This window comes from Acinonyx jubatus, chromosome E2 (assembly GCF_027475565.1).
Source record: "Acinonyx jubatus isolate Ajub_Pintada_27869175 chromosome E2, VMU_Ajub_asm_v1.0, whole genome shotgun sequence".
Taxonomy (NCBI): domain Eukaryota; kingdom Metazoa; phylum Chordata; class Mammalia; order Carnivora; family Felidae; genus Acinonyx; species Acinonyx jubatus.
Genome location: NC_069396.1, coordinates 17445839 through 17468176, shown reverse-complemented (window position 1 = coordinate 17468176; position 22338 = coordinate 17445839). Strand labels below are relative to the sequence as shown.

Sequence of the window (22338 nt, the reverse complement as noted above, 5' to 3'; positions counted from 1 at the left end):
CATAAACCTCAAGTTTTTATTTACTTGGAAGGAAAGTGATGGGGAAAACAAACAGTAACAGTTCTGCGGACTTAGAGTTTAAATGAGAATATTACATAGATCTTACGCAGGCAGTTGGTTGATTGGTTGGTTGGATAATGAAACGAGTGAATGAGTTAGTAATAAATACCCTGCCTTGTTCTAAAAAGGATTTTAAGACTTGCAAGGTTTTCAAATATCAAGGGCTCATGAAGCCTCGTATGATAATATTTCTAGTGTTTTCAAAGAGAAAAAGATTCTCACTGATTCTCATTTCTCTACTGCCTGCACATACACTTTTCCTAGTAAGGCATATGGCATTATAGAACAAAGCTGCAGGAGAGAATAAAATCTTATGTAATTTTCACTCTCACTTTCCAGGAAAAATTCCCTCTTGCCAATTATTGTCTCGATAACTTCCAGACCTATGATGCCTTTGTATGCTGACCAGCCACTTTAGAAAATGTAGTTAAGAACTCCTTTAGTTGTGGGTGCTTGGGTGGCTCAGTCAGGTAAGTGTCTGACTTCAGGTCAGGTCATGATCTCACAGTTTGTGGGTTTGAGCCCCGTGTGGGGCTCTCTGCTGTCAGTGCGGAGCCTGCTTTGGATCCTCTGTCTCCCTCTCTCTTTGCCCCTCCCCACACTCTCATGCATGCTCTCTCTCTCTCAAAAACAAATAAACATTAAAAAAAAAACTGCTTTAGGGGCGCCTGGGTGGCTTGGTCGGTTAAGCGTCTGACTTCGGCTCAGGTCATGATCTCATGGTCCGTGTGTTCGAGCCCTGCGTCAGGCTCTGTGCTGACCGCTCAGAGCCTGGAGCCTGTTTCAGATTCTGTGTCTCCCTCTCTCTCTGCCCCTCCCCTGCTCTGTCTCTCTCTGTCTCAAAAATAAATAAACGTTAAAAAAAAATTAAAAAAAAAAAACTGCTATATTTGTTCAAGTGAGACTCTGTAGGGTATTGGGTAAGAGTGTGGACTCTGGAGCCAGACCTACTGAATTCATATCTCACCATCTTCCGGTTGTGTGACCTTGTACATATTATTTAACTGTTCTGTGCCTCATTTCCCCCATTTATAATGTAGATAATAATCATAACTAGATTATAGGGATATGAATATGTGCGTATTTTTTATTATATTTCTTTTTAAAGCATTTACATAGCACTTACTATGTGTCAGGCACTAAGTACTTTGCTAATATTAACTCATCTTTTATAGAAAAAGGTACATAGAAGTTAAAAGTACAATAATGCAGTAAAAAAGGTAATAAAAGTCAAAATATAATAATCTGGAAAATAATTTTACCATATGTCTGGGTACTAAAACCTGAGGTGGTGAGAATAGCTGTAGAGACAAACAGTCTAACAGGTAAGTGGGTCCAAAGGATGTAAACAGGGTGTTCACAGAAAAAAGCAATTCAGACAGCCAAAAAACATGAAAGGATGCTTAATAGCACTGGTAGTCTAGCTAATGCAAATTAAAACCATAGGATAATCATGTTTTTCCCACCAGGTTCCCACTAAATTCCCACTAAAAATTAAGTGTAATCATGTACATCACTAGTTTATTTTTAACTCAGAAAAATACCTGCACACAGTATTTAATAAGTGTTAGCTATAATTATTCAACAATAGTTACTGAGTGCTAGACTATGCTGATTACACCATGAATAAGATCTTACTCAGAATATGTTCCCTTGTGCTTAGGCATTATTAACATCTGCTATATTAATTTGGGTTTGGCATTTGTTCTTTCATTTTGTAGTTGAAGTCAGGTGATTTCGCTGTCCTGAAGCAATTGCTGCCTTTGTTGGAGAAGGTCTCCAATGTGTACCCTGACCCTGTCATCCAAGAGCTCGCTGCCGATCTCCGCATCACCATCTCGACCCATGGGGCGTTTTCCACCGATGCTGTCAGTGTGGCTGCCCAAAGTACCCTGAACAGAAAGGATCCAGAAGGGAAAATAGAAGAACAGCAACAAACCAGTCATGAAAAGAACAGTAATGGGTCTGACCTCGAACAACAGCAAAGCCGGGAGAAATCCAGGCAAATGGGCCTGAAATCTCACACTCCACCCATTGCTCAGGAGGTCAGTGTGTCCAGAACTACTACAAACCACAAGTCTGGAAGCATCACCACAGACCAGCTCCAGGAGGTTATTTTATCGGCTTATGATCCTCAGATTCCAACGCGGGCTGCTGCCCTGCGGACTCTTTCCTGCTGGATAGAGCAAAGAGAAGCAAAAGCCCTTGAGATACAAGAGAAGCTTCTCAAGGTAAGTAGAACATGCTGGGAAAACACATGCACGCAGAGTGGGGCAGCTTTCTGGGAGCCTTGACTATGTACCAAGCACTGCCCTGGACAACCTGGGTTTTTTTGTTTTAATTTTCTTTAAGTTTATTCATTTATTTTGAGAGAGACAGACAGTGTGAGCAGGGTAGGGGCAGAGAGAGAGGAGGGGAGAGAGAGAATCCCAACCAGGCCCTGCACTGTCAGCACAGAGCCCAATGTGGTGCTCGAACTCACGAAACCGCGAGATTGTGACCTGAGCTGAAACTGAGAGTTGGACACTTAACCACCTGAGCCACCCAGACGCCCCTGCCCTGGACCACCTTTAGGGAAATTGTAATTGTTCTGAGGAGGCAAGATGTAGACACAGGCAAGACTTAGATAACCACCTGAGACCACTCAGTTGAGCTTGAACAGGAAAGAAAAGGGGAAGGTACAGCATGAGCAAATTCCCAGAGAAGCCACCTGTTTTTTCTGGGCCCCCTTTGTAGGGGAATTGTGCAGAACTGGCTCCCCTCACTCCTGCCTTCTCCCTCCATCACAGGGAAGAGTCTGTTCTGTACACGAGAGATGTATGTGGGAGACAATGTATACTTGGTTGGGGATCTTTTCCCTTTTGTGGTAATTTTCCTGACCTCAGTATGGGTTAGAGATTAAGAGCAAAGAGTCTAGAGACCACTGATCCAATCCCAGATCATTTTCATGGACAAGTCATTTAAAATTTCTGAACCTCAATTTCTACATCTGTTTATTTATTTTTCAAGGGGGAAGGGCAGAGAGAAAGGGAGAATGAGAATCCCAAGCAGGTTCTGTGCTTTCAGTGCACAGCCAGACACAGGGCTGGATCCTGTGAACATGAGATTGTGACCTGAGGCGAAATCAAGAGTCAGAGGCTTAACCGAATGAGCCACCCATGCACCCCCCTCAATTTCTACATTTGTAAAGTGAGGGTAATAACAGTAGGACCCACTTTATGTTGAAAGATTTAGGGGCACCTGGACTGGCTCAGTCTGTTGAGCATATAACTCTTGAGCTTGGAGTTGTGAGTTTGAGCCCTATATTGGGTATAAAGATTACTTAAAAAGAAATTCTTTTTTTAAGTTTATTATCTGAGAGAGAGAGAGAGAGAGAGAGAGAGAGAGAGCATGACTGAGTGGGTGAGGGGCAGAGACAGAGAGAGAGAGAGAGAGAGAGAGAGAGAGAGAAAGAATCCCAAGCTGTCAGTGTGAAGCCTGACACAGGGTTTGAACCCCCAAACCATGAGATCATGACCTGAGCCAAAATCAAGAGTTAGATGCTTAACCGACCAAGCCACCCAGGCACCCCCAAAATAAAAATAAAATCTGAAAAAAGAAACAAAAGAAAAGAAGGAAAATATTTAAAATTTAAAATAAAATAGTCGTGTATGGATACCTAGCTGGCTCAGCAGGCAACTCTTGATCTCAGGGTTGTGAATTCAAGCTCCATGTTGGGCGTAGAGCTTACTTAAAATGAATGAACGAATGAATGAATGAATACATTTACATATATATATATATCTATATATATACATATAGATATATATATATGTTGGAATGAATGAACCTGCTGACACCTTGAAAAAAAAAGTCTGCGTAAAGCACTAATTATAGAGATAAGCACACAATGAGCATCTAAAAAAGGTTCCCCATCATGATTATCATCTCTTTCATATTCTTTAGCCATTAGATTAAGAGTTATAATTCTGATTGAAAACATTTATCTCTAGTCACTGAAGTGTTAGAATCAATAGTATAATAATAATAACCACTGTTTATTGAGCCTGGTCCTATACCTTTCAGACATTGTCTCTAGTCCTCACAACACCTGCAATATTGGTATTATCCCCATTTTAAGATGAGAAGACCAAGGCCTGTTAATGTGCCAAGGATTTGCTGCCATTAAAATATTACTGTAAGCCTCAAATAATGTATCTCCTTTGAGTAATCAATCACCAAAGATATCCCTTCATACACCAAATAGATGGTGAATGCTATGAACGTCTTTGGGATTTTCTTGAACTTGTTTAACCTTCATCTTCTGTGCATGATTGGTCAGGTCCTGTCAATTCTTTTTCCAAGAAGTCTGTCAAATACCTCTCTCTCTCTTCTTCTTTATTCCCATGGCCACTACCCTGGATTAAGCTTCCTTTACTCCTTACATGATCCCACCTCTTCCAACCTGGCCCTCTTTCCAATTAAACTAATTGTCGGCTCTCCCTAACATGCTGCAGATGTGGGGACCAGCAGCATCAAGTTGGTATCAAGACTCACTGTGCCCGCGAGCGATGCATCACTAAATGTGGAACATAGATACCCCCGTCCTTCCCCTAGACTCCCAAGCAGGAAAAAAATGGGCATATGGCTGCTGTCTTTCTCTGGCCCTCATATTAGGGCCTAAACTTAACATGTCACTGTCTTATCTTCTTCATAAACTTAAGTACTCTCTGCAGTTGACACCCCAATGCGTTCCTCAATTGTGAGACAATCTGTTGAAGACAATTTGTAACTAACGTCAACTGAAGTGCCGAGATGTGCAAAAGATTTAAAGAAATAAATTAGAACAGATTCAGGGTTATCTCAGTAACATCTCTCTGTCACTTGCATTTCCATGTACTTTCTGAATGCAAGGGAAAAGGATGAAATTAGAGCAAATATGCCATCAATTGGACATAACCCCACACTTGGCATCTTGTGTTTCATGACTGGTAGTCTGTCATGTCACATGTGAGAGTATTGCCCACCATGGCCTGTAGTGGAGCAAACGTTGAAGATTCTTCTTCCAGGTCTTGGTTTCCATGCCTACTTCTGGTATATACTTGGCCACTTCAAGAAGTATCTCCCTCTAACTGGTACTCTTTTATAACTATTGTAAAAATGGGTCTTCAAACATATACACCGTCTTCCCTACAAGATTCTCAAGTCAGACCAATGTCTGGCTAAGACAAACAAGAAGAAAAGCATTTATTCTTTTGAGGCTGCCATAAGGGTCACTTATATCTTGTTTTTTCTTTGCAAATCATATCACTCCTTTATTTTGTGGTTGCAGATATTCTTGGAGAACTTGGAGCATGAAGACACCTTTGTATATCTGTCTGCTATTCAGGGTAAGTTAGTCCTGGTTTAAAGGACTCTGAGTCTGTGGACCAAAGATTGTGGCATATATGTTTGCACAAAATCTCTAAAGTCATGGAACCACAAGACTGCTGGTCCTTTTGTTCACCTCCCTGTCTCCTAGCTAGGACTCAATTTAAGTCATAATAATAATGTTCCTGGATGGTTTCCTAAGGGTTCCAATAGACCTTCAGTGTCTGATAGTGATGAGGAAGTCTTTGTCATTCTGTAGATTAAAACCCATTTCTTCTCATTCAAGGAAGTAAAGAATGGCTCACGCGTGAACTCTCATTACCTTAACCTTTCTGTACCTGACTACTGCTAGTATGCACCATTGCTTTCCCTTTAATTTAAAAGAATTTCAGAATATATACCAATTTTTCATTGAAATGTTTTTTAAACACTTTTTTAAATGTTTATTTTATTTTTGAGAGAGAGAGAGAGCATGAGCAGGGGAGGGGCAGAGAGAGAGTGAGACACAGAACCCAAGCTGTCAGCACAGAGCCCAACGCAGGGCTTGAACCCACAAACTGTGAGATCATGCCTGAGCCCAAGTCAGACGCTTAACTGACTGAGCCACCCAGGCGCCCCTCATTGAAATATTTTTTTGCCATAATTTTATTTCTCCTTTGTGATTCTTTGTTGTTCTCCCCACCTCCATTAATTTGTGGATTCCAAGTCTAGAGAGAGTCTTCTTGAACAGGATGTAGAGAATAGGCATCCTTCCTAGAAGAGTGAGAATCAGAAATGGTGAGAAGATCGGTTATCTTTTGGCTTCTCTTGTGTCCACCAGTGGAGTATAATCGTCAAGAGCTAGGACTCTGGGACAGACCACCTGGGTGCACCTCCATTCCTGTGCTGCTCAGCTATATGGACTTGGGCAAATTACTTGATCCTTTTGGGTTTCAATTTCATATTTGTAGAAAGAGGGCTAAATAGAAATGTAAAATGTCATAGCTAATTTGGAAAACAGTCTTGCAGTTTGTCAAAAAGATAAACATAGAGTCACCACTTGACGCAGCATTTCTTCTAGGTATATACTCAAGAGGAATGAAAACTTATGTCCACACAAAAACTTGTACATGAATGTTCATAGCAGCAGTGTTCATAATAGCCAAAACATGAACACAATACAAATATCCATCAACTGACAGGTAGATAAAATATACTTTATCCGTACAATGCAATATTAGCCAGTCATTAAAAAAAGGAAGTAGTGAAACATGTTACAGCAGGGATGAACCTTGGAAACATTATAAGTGGAAGAAGTTAGTCACAAAAGAGTGCATAATGTATGGTTCCCTTATATGAGATGTGCAGAATAGGAAAATGTATAGATCACTAGGTAAGTAGTTGCCTAGGGCTGGCAGGAAAGGGGAAAGTGTTGGGAGGTAATAGTTGAAGGGTAAGGATTTCTTTTTGGGGTGATGAAAACATTCTAAAATTGATTGTGGTGATTGTTGCACAACTGTGTTCCTACTATGTTGTAGGAACCATTGAATTGTATACTTTAAATAGGCAGATTTTATGATATATGAGTTATATCTCAAGCTGTTACCAAAAATAATTAAAACTTCTTAAGGGGAGAAAAGGAATAAAGCTGTCAGAGAGTAAGAAGATACGATGATTTAAATGTAATGTGGTAGATAGGATCCTGGAACAGAAAAAGGGCATTCGGAAGAAACAGAGAGAATCTGAGGAAATTATGGACTTTGGTTCATAATAAAATGTCATTCTTAGTTTATTAATTGTGGCAAATGTACCATGCTAATGCAAAAATTAATAATAGGGGCAAGTGGGTGTGGAATATGAGAATTCTCTGGGCTATCTTCTCCATGATTCTATAAATCTAAAACGATTTTATCATAAAAAGTCTATGAAGGGAGATTAATATTAGGATTAAATGAGTTAATACCTTGAAAGTGCCTAGCACATAGTAAGTGTCCAAATAGGTTTAGCTGTTATGCTTTTAGTGTTATCATCATCATCTTATTACTGCTGCTTCTACTGTTAGATTGCTAGATAATAATGTGTTAATGTATGTAATTTTTCAGATCTAAAGTCTGGGTAGGCAGACTCTATCAGGTAGTTATTGCTATGTAACAAACCGCCCCCACACTCGGTACTTTAAAACATCAATCATTTATTGTCACTCACACATGTGTAGACCGATAGGGTTCAGCTGATCTAGGACAGGCTTGGCTAGATGGTTCTAGGGGCAGGCTGTGGCAGCCTTGCTGTGCCCGTTCTTGGTCACCCCTGGCCCAGTGGCCTCCCAGTGGCCTCCACACCCCTGGCCCATGGCAGAAGTGTAAGAGAACAAGAACAAACTTGAGAGGCCTTTTTAGGTCTAAGGTTGGAACCTGCATCCTATCACTTCTCCCTCAATTTGTTGGCTACACTAAGTCACCGTGGCCCAACCCAAAAGTCGAGAGGGAGAGAAATACACTGGTTCCCTTCAGTGGGATAAGCTGCCAGGTCACAGAGCAAAGAGCATGAATGCAGGGAAAGGTGGAGAATTGAAGCCAGTAATGAAGTTTTCAGAGCCTTGGAATTCATTCTTTATTCAGCGGACATTTATTGTGCGCCTGCTATATATGAAACACTGTAACAGTGAGTTGTCATGACTAGGTTAAAAAGCAAAAAGAAAATTCTTCCAAGGAGACAAAACAACCACCCAAAGAGGTCAAACAGGTGAGAGCAGAAGCCAAAAGAGTAGAGGGTGTCAAGAGAGAAGGTAACTATCTATAGGTCAATGGGCAAGAAGGCTCAGAATTGAGATAAGCCTGGGGCTCAGGAAGTCACATGATGATGAATGGTAATTATGGAAATAGTAAATCAATGAAGCAGGAACCTCAAATACCTATAATTAATAAGTCTCAGAAAATAAGTCATTAAGTACTTTTCTCAAGGAGCTGTAATACTGTTGTTTCTTGATTATTTTTTTTTCCTTTAGGACAGGGTTTTGGGGGGAAGAGGAGGTATGTCATTCTTATGTGGCAACATTGCTGTTTGGAGTAAGCTTCTTGGCTGATTAACCCATTGAGCTCATTAGCCTCTAGGGTCTGCTATAAAAATCACAACTGTTGGTTTTATGTTTGTTTTTAGTAATTTTAATTGGTGTGCTAATCAGTTAGTAGCTAATTTGGTGATGAAGAACATGGGAGGTAGAGGTGTAATTTCTGTTCTCAGCTCTCCACAATGGACAAGTTTGAATTAATTGATGTTTTGGTGTTTGTAACATGCATTTAACGGCCAAGGCCTTAGGTGAATTTCCCATTAAGAAAAGAAAGAGCTGAATTTTCCCACCTGCATTGCCAATGCTTTTTGCCTACATACAAAGCACTCCAGGAACCAAGCCATTCTGGATTCCCAGTCAGACAAGACCAGCCCCCTTGTAAACGTGCAGTACAAGGGGTGTGTGGCTGTGGTTTGAGTAGCATTTCGTTGTGGGGAGTGTGTGTGTGTGTGTGTGTGTGTGTGTGCGCGTGTGTGTACACGCACTTGCTCACGTCCACATCCATGTCTTTAAGTTTTCCTTTTCTAACCTGCCTAAATGTCTCCATGTGAAAATTACAATCTTTCTTTTGCTTAATTTGTTGGTAAGTTGTATTTCTTTTGTAATTTTTCACCAACTGTGCAGTCTGAGCACAGAGCAGAGGGGAATTAAACTTCTTCATTCAACAGATCCTTATTGATACCTGATGTAAGAACTATTGGTGTGTGTATTATCTGTCCATCACAACAGTCTGAGAACTAGATTCCCTATGAGTTAAAGTTTAATTTTATGAAAGACGGTCTGCCTCTCCTTGTGGTGCTACTGAGAAAGTGATGGTTGATGATTCTCACAGCAGCTGCTCCCAGGTGGTACTTAGTAGCGAGTTGTTCAGGCAGAGAATTAGATACCAAATTGCTGCGTTGGAGTTGCAATCCAGCCTTAGTAAGTAGAAGACCTAATCTTAGACTGTGGCCATTAAGTGTCTCTCCTTTTTGGATTCCTTGTATATATATATATATTTTTTTTTAATTCTTTGGTATATCATTATTAATTGCACAAATTAATGCATTCTAATTGTTTTAAAACATTTAATTGACCAGGAAATATATAAGGCAAAAAGTGGAAGTCCTTTTTTCCAAAATAGGAGTTAAAATATGTCCTTGAGGGTCCCATAATATTTGGAGTATTTTTCACACTTCAGTTCAATAATGTTCAATAGATGTTCAATAATGAATATGATAAATAAGTGATATTCTTCAAGGAAGATATTATAGACAAGTTATTTATCACACTGTGGATCTGCTCACGTATTCTCTCAGTCGCTTTGAATTATTTAAAGGACATTTTGAAAGCAACCAGCGACAGATGCATTTCAGAGATCCAACTGATCCCTGTCGGTGTCAGAAAGATCTTTGGGTAAAACTACCAGACTCACTGAAAAAGAAAAAGGAAAAAAAAAAAAAGACGCACAAAAACCCTAGGCTCTGAGCCAAGCATGGGAGGTGAAGGTGTACCCATGTGTGTAGTGAGACAACCTGGATATCCTGACATGCCCAAACAGATCTCACTAACTCTTCTACCCTCTTTCTCTCAGAGAACAATTTTCATTTCTGGCAAAAAGAGACAAGGGGAGGGAGACCAAAAGGCCGGGAAGCTGGGTGGGTGGCTGGGGGGAGAGGTGGATAGAAATTGTTTTTACTGAGTTTCGAACTGAGCGGGATTACAAGTCTTAACTTGTCAGAGGCCGAACTCCCTATCTCATTCTCAGATTTCTACATCAAGTGAAGTAAGTTGGGAAACCATTAGCAGAGCATAATTCTATCCATTGAAGGACCATCTAATTGGATCTGGCATTGAAATTTGGAATGCAGTTCCTGTGAAGTTTATCATCTCCATTTATGTCCTCAAAATGGGAAGATTGCTTTTATGTCCTGTCCTGTCCACCTAGTTAACAAATGAGCCTCTAACAAATAGTCTGTCATATATGCTGTCTGGGTAAATTCTTGAAGTAGTTCTAGGTAGTAGATTATCCCTACTTTTCAAACTTTTTATTGGAGATGTAATTTATACACCTAAATTCACCAATTTAAAATGTTCAATGTTTTTATTATATTTAAAGAGTTGCACAACTATCACTACTAGAATTAGATACAGTTCTACAACTTTTTCATCATCTCAAGAAGAGACTCCATATCCATTATTAGTGAATTTCCATTCCTACTTCCCCTAGCCCCTGAGAACCACTCAACTACTTTTCATCTCTGTGGATTTGCCTGTTGGAGATGTTACATGTAAATGGAGTCACACATTGTATGGTCTTGTGTCTGGCTCCTTTCACTTAGAATAATGTTTTTTTGAGGTTCATCCATGTTGTGGCGTGGATTGGTACATATTCCTTTTTATGGCTGAATAATGTTCCACCATACAGATTAACCACATTTTGTTTGTCCATTCATAAGTTGATGTAATATTTGGGTTGCTTTTACTTTCCAGCTTTTATGAATAACAAACACTGTTATGAACATTTATGTACAAGTTTTTGTGTGGACATATGATTTCATTTCTCCTAGGTTTATACTTAGAATCGCTGGGTCATATAGTAACTCGACGTTTAACATTTTGAGGAATTGCTACACTGTTTTCCAAAGTGTCTACACCATTTTACTTTCCCATCAGAGATTTAGGAGGGTTCCAATTTTTCTACATATTCACCAATATTTGTTATTGTCTGTGTTTTTAATTACAGCCATCTTAGTTATGTGTGAAGTGGTATCTTATTGTGGTTTTGATTTGCATTTCCCTAATGGCTGATGAAGTTGAGCATCTTTTTATGAGCTTGTTATTCATTTCTTTTTTTTTTTTAATTTTTAAATGTTTATTTAATTTTGAGAGAGAGAGAGCATGAGTGGGGGAAGAGCAGAGAGAGAGGGAGACATAGAATCTGAAGCAGGCTTCAGCTGTCAGCACAAAGCCCAATGCGGGGCTCGAACCCACAAACTGTGAGATCATGACCTGAGCCAAAGTAGGACACTTAACCGACTGAGCCACTCAGGTGTCCCTTGTTGTACATTCTTTATCTTCTTTGGAGAAATGTCTGAATAGATTCTTTGCCCATTTTTAACTGATATAGTTTGTCTTTTTATTATTGAGTTATAAGAGTTCTTTATATATTCTGGAAACATGTTCTTTATTAAATGTATGAATTGCAGATATTTTCTGCCCTTCTGTGGGTTGTCTTTTCTCTTACTAATGGTGTCATTTGAAGCACAAAACTGTTTATTCTTGATAAAGTCCAACTTACCAGTTTTTCTCTTTATTGCTTGCATTTTTGGTGTCATTTCTAAGAAATCACTGCCTAACCCAAGATAATGAAGATCTACTTCTGTGTTTTCTTCATGAGTTTTATAGTTTTCACAATTACATTTAGGTCTACCATCCATCTCGAGTTACTTTTGTGGTATGAAGAGAGATAATCCCATTTTATAGCTAAACACTCTGAGACTTAGATAGCTTAAGTCGTTTTTCTAAGATTACTTAGCAAGCAATTTGAACCTTGTTCATGGCTTCCAAATCTTCTAAAAACCTTCCAAAAAATGTTTTTTTTTCCCTTCAGTACACTTGGTTACTTCTTTAGAACTTTTTAAATAATAGTAGAAATTGGCTCTATTGTTGTGCTTTTTAAGATTAAAAACAGGGGCACCTGGATGGTTCAGTCAGTTAAGCATCTGACTTCGTTCAGCTCAGGTTATGATTTCACAGTTGGTGGGTTTGAGCCCTGTATCAGGCTCTCTGCTATTAGTGCAGAGCCTGCTTTGGATCCTTGGTGTCTCTCTCTCTCTCTCTCTCTTTCTCTCTGTGCCCCTCTCCTGTGTGCACTCTCCCGTTTAAAAATAAATAAACTTAAAAAAAAACCAGATATTATGATTATCAATAGTATTTATTATAATTGAATAATGCTTGGGGCACCTGGCTCAGGTCATGATCTCATGGTTTCGTGAGTTTGAGCCCTGCATCGGGCTCTGTGCTGATGGCATGGAGCCTGCTTGGGATTCTCTCTCTCCCACTCTCTCTGCCCCTCCCCCACTCACGCTGTCTTTGTCTCTCTCAAAAATAAATAAACTTTATTTATTTTTTTTTAATTTTTTTTTAAGCGTTTATTTATTTTTGAGACAGAGAGAGACAGAGCATGAACGGGGGAGGGGCAGAGAGAGAGGGAGGCACAGAATCGGAAGCAGGCTGCAGGCTCTGAGCCATCAGCCCAGAGCCCGATGCGGGCTCGAACTCACGGACCGTGAGATCGTGACCTGAGCTGAAGTCGGAGGCTTAACCGACTGAGCCACCCAGGTGCCCCTAAATAAACTTTAAAAAATTGAATAATGCTTAATCATCTAGAAACCTTTGATTCTGTCAACAATCCCAAAATATAATAAAAGCAGATAGGATCATCCTTTTATAAATGAATAATTGACTTTCCTGTAGTCACGAAAGTCGGGAGGGTGGTGGAGATCCATTTCCCAGGAATTCCCAGTCTACTGTACCTTATCTTACTGCAGCTCCAGTGATATAATTTATAATGCCTTCTCTCTCTCCCTTCCTCCATTTACAGGTTGCATTTCAAAGCCCAGAACACTTGAGTTTTACATTAGCCTCATTTTTCAAATATCTGTCCTGTGGTTTCCTCTATCAATTGAGGATTGAAACATTAGATTTGCATCAGAATATTTAGCAGTTTAGCACTTTTACCTGTAAGTAAAAGGTGTACTGGCTACTTCAAGGGTTATTTTCACTCCCTAAGATTGCCTTGGATAATTGCCATGTAAGAGAAATGGAAGTAAATATTATAGAAGTTACCACTTACTAGTGTCTATTAAGTGCCAGTCACAGCAACCTTGCAAGTTACATATTACCCCTATTTTACAAAAGAGTGAACTGAGACTCAAAAAGATTAAGAAACTGGCCCGAAGTAACACAGATACTAAGTGTCAACATCAAAATTTGAGTCTGGCTCTGAGAACTATGCTGTTGCCACAGGGAAAAATGATTAATCCAAGGAAGCACACTGTTCTCATGCCCAGGTACAAGGGCTGAGTTCCCAGGTGGTCCTAGGTATAGAAGTGGGCCTGCTTATAGGAAATGGTTTCACTATAAATCAACCCTTCCTATAACAATGTGTTGAACTCATGCTCGCGCGCGCACGTGCGTGTATGTGTGTGTGTGTGTGTGTGTGTGTGTGTGTGGCTTTGCCCATTTGGCAATGGGTACAGTATTATTGTTAAGCATTCTTTATGTGTATCTTTGAAATTCATCTTCCATTAGTGGAATCTGAGTGTGTGACCTCACACTGCCTACCTTTCTTCCTGCTGATGGTCATGACTGTTTCATCGCTGTATCATCAGAGATTGTGGGTCAGGTAAACATGTAGCTTTCTGTACAGAACTTTGGACATTTGTTGCTTTTCTGACTCCAATGAGTGACATTTAAAAATAACTTCCTTTAAAATGATATAAATTATGAGGCTGTGGAGAAATCGGAACCCTCATACACGGCTGGTGGAAACTGTAAAATAGTACAGCTGCTCTGGAAAGCAGTCTGGCAGCTCTCAAAAAGTCAAACATAGTTACCATATGACCCACCAATTCCACTTCTAGATACATACCCAAGAGAAATGAAAACATGTGTCTGTATAAAAGCTTATATATGAATGCTCATCGCAGCATTATTCATACTAGCCAAAAAGTAGAAATAGCCTAAATATTCATCACCTGCTGAATGGATAAATAAAATGTGGTATATCTTACATAATGAAGTATTATTTGGCAATAAAAAGGAATAAGGTACTGATTCACACTACAAATGGATGAACTTTGAAAACCTGCTAAGTGAAAGAAGCTCAACACATAAGGCCACACATTGTATGATTCCATTTATATGAAACATCCAGAATGGACAAATCCACAGAGATAGAAAACCTAGATTAGTGGTTGCCAGAGGGTGGGGAAGAGAGGGGTAAGGGGAGTGACTGATAATGGATACGAGTGATGAAAATGTTTTGGAATTAGATATTGGTGATCATTGCACAACCTTTTAAATATACTAAAAATCACTGAATTCTGCACTTTTAAAAACAAAATAATAAACTTAAAAAATTCAGAATAGTATGGGGCACCTGGGTGGCTCAGTTGGTTAAAGCATCGACCTCAGCTCAGGTCATGATCTCACAGCTCGTGAGTTCGAGCCCTGTGTTGCGCTCTGTGCTGACAGCTCGGAGCCTGGAGCCTGCTTTAGATTCTATGGCTCCCTCTCTCTCTGCCCCTCCCTTGCTTGCGCTCTGACTCTTGCTCTCTCTCTCTCTCCCTGTCAAAAAAAAATATTTTTTAAAAATTTTAATTAAAAAAATTCAGAACAGTAGTTTTCAGGGAGCTTCTTGGACTCTGAAGGGTGGATGGACAAGGTTGAGATGTGTGGGAGTAGAGTGAGGGAGTCAAGCCTGAAGGAAAAGTAGAGGCAGGAGGGTGTCAAGAGGGGGGTGAGTAGGAATAAAGACAGACTCTTCAGTAAATGGTGCTGAGAAAACTGGACAGTGACATGCAGAAAAATGAACCTGGACCACTTTCTTACACCATACACAAAAATAAACTCAAAATGGATGAAAGACCTAAACATAAGACAGGAAGCCATTAAAATCCTAGAGGAGAAAGCAGGCAGCAACCTCTTTGACCTCAGCTGCAGCAACTTCTTACTTAACATGTCTCTGGAGGCAAGGGAAACAAAAGCAAAAATGAACTATTGGGACCTCATCAAAACAAAAAGCTTCTGCACAGTGAAGGAAACAGTCAGCAAAACTAAAAGGCAACCAACAGAATGGGAGAAGATATTTGCAAATGACATGTCAGATAAAGGGCTAGTGTCCAAAATCTATAAAGAACTTATCAAACCCAACACCCAAAAACAAATAATCCAGTGAAGAAATGGGCAAAAGACATGAATAGACACTTCTCCAAAGAAGACATCCAGATGGCCACCTGACACATAAAAAAATGCTCAACATCACTCATCATCAGGGAAATAGAAATTAAAACCACAATGAGATACCACCTCACACCTGTCAGAATGGGTAACATTAACAACTCGGGCAACCACAGATGTTGGTGAGGGTGCAGAGAAAGCCATTACCAGGCCAACCAGTGAGTGATGGAGACTGGAATCAACTCCAGAGGCAAATTCTACCTGTCTCTACTCCCCTTCTCTCTCCATTCCCTTTCTTTTTTTTAAATTTTCTTTTTTATTTTTTAAAATTTACATCCAAATTAGTATATAGTGCAACAATGATTTCAGGAGTAGATTCCTTAGTGCCCCTTACCCATTTAGCCCATCCACCCTCCCACAACCCCTTCAGTAACCCTCAGTTTGTTCTCCATATTTGAGTCTCTTACGTTTTGTCCCCCTCCCTGTTTTTATATTATTTTTTTTCCCCTTCCCTTATGTTCATCTGTTTTGTCTCTTAAAGTCCTCAAATGAGTGAAGTCATATGATTTTTGTCTTTCTCTGACTAATTTCACTTAGCATAACACCCTCCAGTTCCATCCAAGTAGTTGCAAATGGCAAGATCTCATTCTTTTGATTGCCGAGTCATACTCCATTGTATATCTATACCACATCTTCTTTATCCATTCATCCATTGATGGACATTTGGGCTGTTTCCATACTTTGGCTATTGTTGATAGTGCTGCTATAAACATGGGGGTGCATATGTCCCTTCAAAACAGCACACCTGTATCCTGTGGATAAATGCCTAGTAGTGCAATTGCTGGGTCATAGGGTAGTTCTATTTTTAGTTTTTTGAGGACCTCCATACTATTTTCCAGAGTAGCTGCACCAGCTTGCATTGCCACCAACAATGCAAAAGAGATCCTCTTCCTCCGCATCCTCGCCAACATCTGTGATTGCCCGAATTGTTAATGTTAGCCATTCTGACAGGTGTAAGGTGGTATCTCATTGTGGTTTTGATTTGTATTTCCCTGATTATGAGTGATGTTGAGCATTTTTTCTTGTGTCGGTTGGCCATCTGGATGTCTTCCTTGGAGAAGTGTCTATTCATGTCTTTTGCCCATTTCTTCACTGGATTGTTTGTTTTTTGGGTGTTGAGTTTGATAAGTTCTTTATAGTTTCCATTCCATTTTCTGACCTTTCTTAAATCATCATGGCCTCTGCTCTCGCAGACAGTGAATTAAGCCATGGAACCAGTGGATCTTGACATTTTCAGCTGAGCAAGTAAATACTTCTTAATTTCTTGGTTTTCAGGGTTCATTTCAAATGTTTTACCTCCTATTCATGTAAGCCAGTGGTCACAAAGGTAGAATTCACTACCAAGAAGACAGTAGTGAGACACCTTGGGATAAAGACTCAGTTGTTTCGATGTCTACTTTACAAGCTATTAAGAAGGTGAAAGTACCTTCTCTGCAGAACAGCTGTTTCAATTTTGCCCTAGAGCCACCCTGTCTTTAGTAAAGTTGGAATTTGAAGGCGAGTTAAAGAAGATAAAACAGTGATAGAACTCACAGTAAAATAGCAAGTTCCTCTTTAGGTTTCTGTTTAAGTATGATATTACTTGACTCTCTAAGGAATCCATCTGTTTTACTAGAACTGCTTTGAGGTAGTGGCTAGAGAGGTACCCTGCCCTTGCTTTTCTCTCCCAAACTAAATAGCAGACAGCCTATGTTACCCTTTATTTCAAATACAAATTAAAATTCCTAATCTCACCAGATGTGATTAAAATGATCCTTGAAACTGTTCACACACTTAATAAGCCCAATTATATTTTTTTATTAACCCTGACATAGTTCCTTTTGTTGCTGAGTCATAAGTTTAACATTTTTAACTGATTGAAGCATCAGTTTATCCTTCTTTGGTCACGTCAAGATCTTGGGCGGTGGTGGAAAAAGTGCACTTAAATGGTATCTGTAGAGTTTTGGCAACTCATCATTAGATTCTTACATTGGACCTTTGTACTCAGTTTTCTTGGCCTTATGGCCTGTCTGCTGGCCATAAGGCCAGCTTGAAGAAGCTGGAAGGTTGGGAATGAATTGAACCTCAGGAATGGATCACAGGCACTGAGCTACAGAGACCTAATTAGGTCATCCCTCCTGTCCACCTGCCAAGGCATGATTGCTAAAGTTTGCTTTCTTAGGAGAAGTCTGTTTTAGAAGCAGGTTTGCACTTGATGTCCAACTTCTTTTTTTTTTTTTAATGTTTATTTATTTTTGAGAGAGAAACAGCATGAGCAGGGGAGGGACAGAGAGAGAGGGAGACACAGAATCGAAAGCAGCTCCAGGCTCTGAGCTGTCAGCACAGAGCCTGAAGTGGGGCTGAACTCACAAACTGCGAGATCATGACCTGAGCTGAAGTTGGACACTCAACTGACTGAGCCACCCAGGTGCCCTGAAGTCCAACTTCTATTTTGCATTATTGGTAGCCTGACTTTATTTTTTTATTTTTTTTCAATATATGAAATTTATTGTCAGATTGGTTTCCATACAACACCCAGTGCTCATCCCAACAGGTGCCCTCCTCAATACCCATCACCCACCCTCCCCTCCCTCCCACTCCCCATCAACCCTCAGTTTGTTCTCAGTTTTTAACAGTCTCTCATGCTTTGGCTCTCTCCCACTCTAACCTCTTTTTTTTCCCCTTCCCCTCCCCCATGGGTTTCTGTTAAGTTTCTCAAGATCCACATAAGAGTGAAACCATATGGTATCTGTCTTTCTCTGTATTAGCCTGACTTTAGATAAGGGCAGAAATAATTGTAAAATATCTTTGGCCATTGATTTTTTTCTTAATGGTTTAAAACGTTTATTCGTTCATTCATAAAGATTTATCGAGTATCTACCATGTGCAAAGGCACTGTGCTCGCTACATTGCTAAAAAAAATCATTCCCTCCCTTCAATGAATTTACATTTGATGCAGGGAGGAGATGGTGGGGGGCAAGTAGTAATCCAGTAATCACATGAACAAATGTGAAATGTGGCTTTGACAGGTGCTATGGAGAAAAATTACATGGTGATATGAGAGCCTGCGTTAGGGACATTTTACTGACAGAGAGGGGGAGGGAAAAATGACCCATAAGCTGAGATATGGGGGACGATTATGAATGAATCTAGTAAAGGAGGGAGGAAAGAGTGTTCCAGACTGAAGGAACAGCAAAGCCACAGTACTGTGGCAGGGAGGAGCTTGTAGACAGTGAGGACCGCATGGACGCCTGTGTTCTACAGGACCCTAGGGTCAGTGAAGGAGGTAGCACCAGTCAGCCCCACTCTAACTAGAAGACTCTGCTTTTTTCTCTTTCATTGAGTCTCCTCTAAAGATTTCGTGTGAAAACCAGGTTCTGCTTTTAAAACAACAGCAAATCTCTATTTCTACAAGTCTCTGAATTCAGTTTCAACATTTAGCCTTTATCCATTATGAAAAACATCCTAATTGCAGATGAAAAAGATAAAGCCGTAAAGAGTTATTTGTGGCCAGTGGTTTTCAAGTAATTTTTTTTTTAGCAGTGGGATGCATTTTCCAAATGAGATCTAATGTGGTGTCAAAGTCGAGTGATCTTTATTTTCTTCTTCATGCCTTTTTTTTTCTTATTTTTTCACACTTATTAGTATGAACATTTATTGCTTTTATAATCAGAAGATAATATTTTTAAATTATGTGGCTGTTTAGGAAAACAGTCGTTTCATGATAGCAAGGTTCAGGGACTAGCACAAATCGAGACAGATGGCTCCCTCTGTTGTAGTACCCCCTGTTGACCTTTTCACAACTAGGAATTACTAAGGCACAGGGTGACCATGGCTTTTTCACCATGAAATTGTATGATGACAGCAGAAACCTTACTGACAAACAGATGTTTTTCCCAAGTGGGGCTTTTGTTAATGAAATGGTTGCTTAGAAACCAGACCGTAATAGTAACTTTCCTATATTTAGTTTATAAAGGGGTTCAGTTTGGAAAATTATTAAGTCAGAGAATACTAATCAGGTAAAATTGAGTATGTTCATTATCTCTTGTCTTGTAATTCAGCAACCAAATAGTTAAGTCAGCAGCAAAATTCCACCCGGATGTGTCTGTCCAGATGCTGTTTGTGACAAGGACATACAAGGAAAATGACAGCTCATAAAGCACCCTGCTCTGCTCTTAACTCTGATTCTCTGGTGGCACAGCATGTTTGATCTTTCAGCAGTATGTATCAGGAGCTGTGACATGGAACACTTATTAGGTTGCTGAGAGGATCAGTTAGGTCAGTGGGTCAAAGATTGTAAAATGTGAAGATAACTCCAAATTAAGCTCTGAGAGAGCCCCTTAAAGGAGGGGCTCAGTAGTGAAGATTTTTTTTTTTTTTTTTTTTTTAGGATACCAGAATTTATAACTGGAATATCTGATATGCTAAACATTACTAATAACAAAGAAACCTCAGCATGTACCCCATTTGTCAGGTGAATTAAAACATTAAATCTTAAATTTAGTCCAGGCAAAATCTAGGAGAAAATACATTTCTGTGTTCCATTTCTGATGATGATGAGACAGCTCAGCTGAAAACAACTATTATGCAGGATAACATATTTAAAACACTTAAAAAGCTAAAAAGCATTAGAGGGCTAACAAGAAAACAGAGACTTCCCAAACCAACATCTTAAGTCAAAATCCTGAAAGGTAAACTGACGACTGTAAGAACCTGCATTTGACCTGCGGGCATTTGATGAAATTAAGCTGTGAGTTTCAAAGCTTTGAAGGGCAAGTTGCAGACATGAAGGCCCGAATCCAACCTGAAGTGGGGAGTCGAATAGAAGACCTCCAACTTTATGCTTAGACTCCAAATAAATACACCTTCAGGTGGATGAGAAGGGCCTGGGAAGGCATCGTCTTGGCACTAAGCAGAGCAGTAAGGAAAGAAAACCTGTCCCTGTGAGGTTGTAATCACTGAATGGGCTACCTCTTCTACAGATTTGCATTATGGGATTCCACAAATTTCAAGCAGGGAATCAGAGCTTAAAATGTCTACATTGGTAATGTCTTTGGATATCTTTCAGACAAAAAACTATCTCCTGTGGAGGAAGGCACCTTTATCCTAGACCCCAAAGAACCCTCCCAATAAGTTTTACTTTTTACTTTTTATTTTTAATTTGTTTTTTATTTTTTTTAACGTTTATTTATTTTTGAGGCAGAGAGAGACAGAGCATGAACGGGGGAGGGTCAGAGAGAGAGGGAGACACAGAATCTGAAACAGGCTCCAGGCTCTGAGCGGTCAGCACAGAGCCTGACGCGGGGCTTGAACTCACGAACCGCGAGATCATGACCTGAGCCGAAGTCTGACACTTAACCAACTGAGCCACCCAGGCGCCCCTATTTTTAATTTTTTAATAATAAAATTGTTTTTATGGTAATATATATAACATAAAATTTGCTATTTTAACCATATTTATTCACAATGTTGTGTCATAGCTATCTGTTTCTAAAAGATTTTCATCACCCCAAATCCTGTAGCCATTAAGTAATAACTCTCCATTCCCTTCACCCATAATAATTATTTAATTAATAATTATTTTACATTTCATTATGAATAATAAGTAGTATGTAGTCACAAAATACCCAAGCACAAGGAAACAAGGTCCCAAGAAGATTTTAGATATTAGAATTGTCACAGGTAAATTATGAATTGACCACGCTTAGTATATTAAAATAAATGCAAGATAAGCTTGAAAATAACTTCACAGACTGGAAACAATCAAACTGATATAGCAGATTTTGAAAAAGACAAATAGAATGTCTAAAAATAAAAAGAATAAGTAGGGGCGCCTGGGTTGCTCAGTCGGTTGGGTTTCTGACTTCGCTCAAGTCATGATCTCAGTTTGTGGGTTCAAGCCCCGCGTCTGGCTCTGTACTGACGCTCGGAGCATGGAGCCTGCTTCAGATTCTGTGTCTCCCTCTCTCTCTCTGCCCCTCCCCTGCTCACACTCTGTTTCTCTCTCTCAAAATAAATAAACATAGTAAAAAATTAAAAAAAAAAGAATAAGTAAAATTAAAAACATAATGGATGGGTTTTACAACAGATGCAGCTGAAGAGAGAATTAATGAACCACAAAGTAGAAAGGAAAAAAATTATGCAGAATGAAGCACAGAGAGACAATAGTTTCCAATGGAGGAGTCAAAAAGGAAAGGCTAATGAATTTGATCTCTTAAAAGTTTAAAGCTCACTTATGTAAAAAATAACCTTAATGAAACCGCAAAATATGATTACAGGAAAATTGGTGGCAAAAAGGACAAGCATCATTCTATAGAGACAGAAAGTAGATCTGAGGTTGCCTAGAGCTGGGGAGTCTGGGTAGAAAAAGAAACTGATTGCTAAAGGGTAGATTTCTTTTTGGAGTGATGAAAATGTCCTGAAATTAAATAGTGATATTGGTTGCACAACCATGTGAATACAGTAAAGACTACTGAATTATACACATTAAATTGTGAATTTTATGGCATGTGAATTATATTTCAGTAAATCTGTGGGGTTTTTTTACAAAAATGACAAGCCAACAGTCAATGCCTTAACTACATAAAGAGCTCATAGAGATCAATATAATAAAAATATCTAGTAGATAAATGGATAAAAAAATAAATAGGCAATTCATGGTAGAGAAAAAAATAATAAGATTTTGGTAAAATATTTGACTTTTCTAATAATGAAGGTAGGTTAAAATAATAATTAAATGTAACTTTTTATGCCATTTACAAAACACACACACACACACATATTTTAAAGAGAATATCCAGTACTGCCCAATGCACTCTTGAGCACTCTTTTTTTTTTTTTTAAATTTTTTTTTTCAACGTTTATTTATTTTTGGGACAGAGAGAGACAGAGCATGAACG

The 22338-nt window shown here is 39.3% G+C and overlaps 1 protein-coding gene across 4 annotated transcripts in view; it reads left to right on the top strand.

Annotated features, from left to right (window-relative positions):
* Positions 1-22338, top strand: part of TANGO6 (transport and golgi organization 6 homolog) — a 187579-nt gene that overhangs the window by 71019 nt on the left and 94222 nt on the right. For all 4 annotated transcript variants that reach the window (XR_003426217.2, XM_027076077.2, XM_053211327.1 and 1 more), the window contains 2 exons: positions 1782-2291; positions 5372-5429. Coding sequence is in view for 3 of the 4 variants with exons in the window: in XM_027076077.2 (XP_026931878.2) it covers positions 1782-2291; positions 5372-5429 (568 nt within the window). In the remaining variant the exon portion in view is untranslated. The remainder of the gene's footprint in view (positions 1-1781; positions 2292-5371; positions 5430-22338) is intronic.